At 36.2% G+C, this 6,000-nt stretch overlaps 1 protein-coding gene across 6 annotated transcripts in view; it reads left to right on the plus strand.

Annotated features, from left to right (window-relative positions):
- Nucleotides 1-6,000, plus strand: part of LOC125262384 (unconventional myosin-XVIIIb-like) — a 61,838-nt gene that overhangs the window by 24,857 nt on the left and 30,981 nt on the right. For all 6 annotated transcript variants that reach the window (XM_048181125.1, XM_048181126.1, XM_048181123.1 and 3 more), the window contains 7 exons: nt 797-877; nt 963-1,083; nt 1,163-1,310; nt 3,697-3,880; nt 3,975-4,125; nt 5,383-5,492; nt 5,721-5,786. In XM_048181125.1, coding sequence (XP_048037082.1) covers nt 797-877; nt 963-1,083; nt 1,163-1,310; nt 3,697-3,880; nt 3,975-4,125; nt 5,383-5,492; nt 5,721-5,786 — 861 coding nt within the window. The remainder of the gene's footprint in view (nt 1-796; nt 878-962; nt 1,084-1,162; nt 1,311-3,696; nt 3,881-3,974; nt 4,126-5,382; nt 5,493-5,720; nt 5,787-6,000) is intronic.

Raw genomic sequence — 6,000 nt, forward strand, 5'->3', positions numbered from 1 at the left:
TAACTTTAAATCAAATTTAATTTAATTTAAAAACCATATATATTAAAATAAATAAATAATATATAAATTAACATTCCGACGATTATTTATAACTTCTATTTCTATTTAGCAGTATGTTTTACTGCTATTTTGTTATTTGGTCAATAAACTATAGATAAAAATGCCATATGACAACCTCAAATAAATATTGAATATGAAAATGAGCCTTGCTGATTAAATTTTACTTTAATTGAGTTTAATTTATTTTTTACATTTAATTTAAAATTACATTTAATTTAATTTAAAAATAATAAAATAAAATAATATATAAAATATAATTCCTACGCATATTTATAACTTCTGTTTCTTTATTTTACTGCCATTTTGTTATTTGGTCAATAAACTATATCTTAAAATTCCATATCACCACATACTAATTTTGAACTTTATTTTTATTTATTTATTTATTGCCTTTTTAAAAAAAAAAAAAAAATATTGAGTATTTGTTATTGACAACATCAACTATAAATATGAACCTTGCTGAATTCATGTAATTTAAATGAATATATAAAATAATATAATAAAATAATTCCTACACATATTTATCACTTCTATTTCTCTATGTTTCACTACCATTTTTACTAATTTGTCAATAAACTATGTGTTAACTACCTGTTATTTTTCATAGCACCACATGCTGATTTTGTGGGGGTTTGTGGCCATTTTTGGCCTTAATATAATATTAGAGAGGTGACAAGAAATTAACTTTTTAATAATACCAATAAATAATTTCAGACTTTCTGAATAATTTCCACAGGAAGGAGTACGTGTAGATTTCACAGCCCCTGAGACGAGCCCGTCAGAGGTCGTGTGTGCTGTTGACCAGCCAGGACTGCAGGTATCACTCACTGATTCTTAAAATGCTTCTTACAGACCTCAACCCTGCATGTAATTTTACACTGTGTGTGTGTGTGTGTTCTCAGGTTCGAGCACCAGAAGGCGACTCTCGAGGTCTCCTGTGGGTTCTGGATGAAGAGATGGTCACTCCTGGTTCCACCGAGAGCACGGTTCTGGAAAGAGTGTGTCAGTACTTCAGCGGCACAGGTACTCCAGTCTGATTCTGACCTGCTCCTGTCATGTTTTTTGAGCCGTTTTCTCATCGTTCTGCTTCCTTGCTTCTCAGTGCGCCAGTGTGAGCAGCCTCTGCAGTGTGAGATCGCTCACCTGATGGGTTCGGATCCGGTCCGCTATGATCTCTCAGGCTGGTTCAGTCAGGTCCAGAACAATCCATCTGTGCTTAACGCCAGCTCCCTGCTGCAGAACTCCTCAATGTAAGAGACCACACTTTTCCACGGCTGTATGGGTGACTCTTTTTCTTTTTAGACATACTGTATTTTTTAGCTTTTTCTCAAACAAAATTTTGAATATTATTATTTGGAAAGTTATTAAATGATTTGGCATTATTAAATAAAAAGTACTTGTCATCTCTCCAATTTTATGTCAGTAAAAGTGTAGTGAAAAACAGATAAAGTAGGCTTTTAGATAAAGTTTATAGAACAATTAGCAAAAATGGCAGTAAAATATAATTAAATACATGTAGATTTTACAAATATGGTTGGGAAATTTTAATTTAAATTGTCTTGTGTCTTTGTCTGGTGTTCAGTTTATGTGAACTCTGGTATGTTTATAAATTTCCTGTTAGAAAATATAAGGAAATAGATGTTAAATATGGGTGGGATTTATTTTATTTTATTTTATTTTATTTTATTTTATTTTATTTTATTTTATTTTATTTTATTTTATTTTATTTTATTTTATTTTATTTTATTTTATTTTATTTTATTTTATTTTATTTTATTGCATTGCATTGCATTGCATTGCATTGCATTGCATTGCATTGCATTGCATTGCATTGCATTGCATTGCATTGTACGGAAGAGGATTAGGGCCAAGCAATAATAAAAAAATAAAACTATCTCGAGATTAAAGTTGTTAAATTTCGAGAAAAAGGTCAAGATAAAATGTTGAGAATAAACTCATTAAATTACGAGAAAAAACTCGTTAAATTTCAAGAAAAAAATTGAGATACAATGTTGAGAATAAACTCGTTAAATTTCGAGAAAAAACTCGAGATAAAATGTTGAGAATAAAGTCATTAAATTACGAGAATATTTATTTTATTACATTTTATTGCATTGCATTTTATTGCATTGCATTGCATTTTATTTCATTTCATTTGTCTGTCATTTTTTTTTTATTATTCAGTTTATGTGAACTCTGGTATGTTTGGAAAATACCTGTTAGAAAATATAAGGAAAGTAAATATGGCTGGGAATGTTTTATTATATATATATATATATTTTTTTTTTTTTTTTGTCTGGTGTTCATTTAATTTGATCTCTGGTACGTTTTGAATTAGTATAACAACAGAAGTGAACAGCTATTGATGACATACTGTATGAATTGCATTTTTGCATTCCTCCATGTCTCATTTAATATAGTATAATGCTTTTCTCATAGCTGCTTGTCTCTGAATAAATTGCCGTTGGAGAGAAACTCGCATTCTTCTCGTCTCTCGCAGTACATCTGCGGCAGACAAAAGCAAGTGCTGTGTGTGAGTTTTGGTGGTAAATCAAATTCAATAACACAGTGATACTTGCGCCTTGTCCTCCTTAGCTGTTACCTAGCAACAGTGGTAAACATCTGCTGCTAGTACTCACGTTGGTCATGTTGAGGACGTAAACGTACCGCAATAAAGGCAAGCATGAATGCAGCCTGAGAACTGCGCAGTGTTTGCACTATCAACACGAGGACTCAAGCTCCATGAGTTTAGTATCGAATACTTTTAGAAAAGGCCCTTGCATGCTGTTCATTTTACTCATGTTTTTTATGTTTAACCAAAAATGCATAGCAAGAGATAGCAAGAATTCAAGCTCCTCACTAACGGCAGTTTCTGTGTAGATTGGTGTTCACTCGATGTCATATAGGTCATACAAGATTGACTGTGATGCAATTTCTGATACTCATGGGTTTCACATACTAATTTTTTTGCACTTTTATTGATATAATAATGGAGAAATGACAGGGAATATTACTGTTTTTGTTAATACTAATTTAAAGGGAATCATTTATTATACTATGTTGTAAATGCCCATTTTTGAGTGGAAGGAAAAACATGTTGTTTTTGTGCATGTATCTTTAAATGCAAATGAGCTGCTGCTCCCCACCCCCTTTCCAGAAGTGGGCGGAGCCTGTACAACTCGTGCCTCTAATACTCTGCCAAAAACTAACAAAACATCTGTTTCTTTTAGATTATTATCTCTTTTGCAGTTCTTCCTCATCATGATAGTTATTGTTTGCATGCGTTTTAAAGCTATATCAGTCTAAACGTCTGATATATAGTTTTCTGAGCACACGCAATCGAAGCACATGCACAGACGCCGCATCCCGCGAGTATTATACTGATTTCCCTCACGCTTCTTATTGCACTTAAACTGTCAAATACACACAAGATGCAAACACCTTATAAAAGTGAAATTTGCATAATAGGTCCCCTTTAACATCATCAGTACTGTTGTTCATGTGTACAAAACATGGCAGGTGCAGTGCATGTGAACTTTGAAACATCTCACAAACAAACCAAACTATGACGGCAAACTGAACTGAATGCTTCAGTGTGAAAACATCCTAATTCTCTCGCTCTTTCTCTCTTCTCAGTGGAGCGGTGAAGGCCCTGTTCGGTCCGCGGGCGTCCGTGCCCCCTCTCTGCCGGGGTTTGGGTGGCGTGGAGGGCGGCTCTCAGCGATCCCTGCAGAGGAGCGGCACTGTGCGGAAGACTCTGAGTGGAGGGATGGCGGCCCTCAGGAGACATTCCCAGTGCATTGCCGTCAAACTGCAGGCGGTGAGAAACAAATGAGCTGTTATGAAGCTGTTTCCATCTGCCTTTTGTCTGTAAATCCTCTTCAATCTTTCCATGACTCTCTCTCTCCGAGCAGGATGCTCTGGTGAATCTGATTCGGCGAGCGCGGCCAGTCTTCCTGCAGTGTTTGAGTGCTAAGACAGATGGCTGTGGCTTTGATGTCCCAGCACTGCGTGTACAGCTGCACTCCACACACCTGCTGCCGGCACTGCAGCTGTACCGAACAGGTCTCACACGCACAAACTCGTGCATGTTTGTTTCTTATCATGGAATAAGAAATGGGACCTCCCATTGACATGCAGTGCTGGGTAGTAACTGATTATGTAATCAGATTTATTAAAGGGGTGGTTGATTATGATTTCACTTTTTTAACTTTAGTTAGTGTGTAATGTTGCTGTTTGAGCATAAACAAGATCTGCAAAGTTACGCTGTTTAAAGACTACAACAAACTGCTGGTAGGGACTACAACGAGCTTCTTCCCGGGTTAGTGACATCGCTAACCATAAAATTTACATAAACCCCGCCCCAGAGAACACACAACAAAGGGCCATGTTGGGCTGCTTTAGAGAAGAGGAAGAGTTGTTGTAGTAGAGTGTTGTTATCATGCCGTCATTTTACGCCGGACTGCTTCACAAACGAAGGTCAATTCAACACTGGATTTGCACAAAAGATTAACATGACGGCACATCCTAGTCGATGAGTTGAATCAACTCCACAGCAACTACATAAATTTATCCACTAACCGTTCAGAAACGTCCAGTTTCATTCTAAAAGTTGTAACTTCTTCCTGAGTCTCTCCCATCAGTGTAAGGCTGAACACCGTTACTGACAATCCTCATTTTGGCTGCGTGAGATTCTCCAGCTTTGTTGTTGTTGTTGAGCTCCGCCCTCTTCTGGAAAAGGGACCGGGAGCAGCAGCTCATTTGCATTTAAAGGGACACACACAAAAATGGTGTTTTTTTGTCACACCCAAATGGGGCAAATTTGACCAGCTATAATAAATGATCTGTGGGGTATTTTGAGCTGAAACTTCACAAACACATTCTGGGGACACCAGAGACTTATATTACATCTTGTGAAAAGGAGCATAATAGGTCCCCTTTAAAAATATTTTACTGGACTGCACTGCTTTTAATGTAATATGTTTTATTCAGAGATATGTTTAACTGATGTATTTTAAAAATGTCTTGTATAGCTTTTAGTTAATTGCATGCCTTTTGATATTCACTTTGTTCTGGCATACAAAAAAATAATGCATTTATCAATAATGATTGATACCTTTGGTTGTATACTGCATTTTTAGGCATTCATACAGACTTTGCACACTCATTATACATATTACATACTGCAGAAAGAACCATTTCAAGAATACTAAACATTTGAAGCACTTCTCCTATAGTATATTTTGTAAGGATAAATCCTTTACCAAATGTCCTTACAAATACAGCGAGCGAACTCTTTCTCTCCGTCTCTGTGTCTTGCAGGCTACCCCGAGCACATGTCCCTGGGTGATTTCCGCTGTCGTTTTCAGGCCCTCTCTGCTCCCATAATGAAGCGATACGGTTCTGTCTTCATTACCCCAGACGAGAGGAAGGTCTGGACGTCCTGAATCACCACGGCGCACACGCGCCTCATTACCCTCTGTTGAAATGTCATTTATTTTTAATGATGTCAAATGATGACGTTATTTATTTCCCTGTTTATTAGCTTGTTTATTGATTAGCTGGTTTTTGCTTGGACAGCCCTCATTGATTTGGTGGAGCTGATGTTCCAAAAGAGGGCCTGAGATCTGTCTGTTTGTGTTTACGTCCCTTTATATCAGGCCGTGGAGGAATTATTGATTGATCTGGATTTGGACAAGAAAAGCATTGTTTTGGGAGCAAGCAGGGTGAGTGAGAGTCTGCACTAAATCAATCTATCTATCTATCTATCTATCTGTCTATCTATCTATCTATCTATCTATCTATCTATCTATCTATCTATCTATCTATCTATCTATCTATCTATCTATCTATCTATCTATCTGTCTATCTATCTATCTATCTATCTATCTATCTATCTATCTATCTATCTATCTATCTATCTATCTATCTATCATTGTC

This window comes from Megalobrama amblycephala, linkage group LG2, assembly GCF_018812025.1.
Source record: "Megalobrama amblycephala isolate DHTTF-2021 linkage group LG2, ASM1881202v1, whole genome shotgun sequence".
Taxonomy (NCBI): domain Eukaryota; kingdom Metazoa; phylum Chordata; class Actinopteri; order Cypriniformes; family Xenocyprididae; genus Megalobrama; species Megalobrama amblycephala.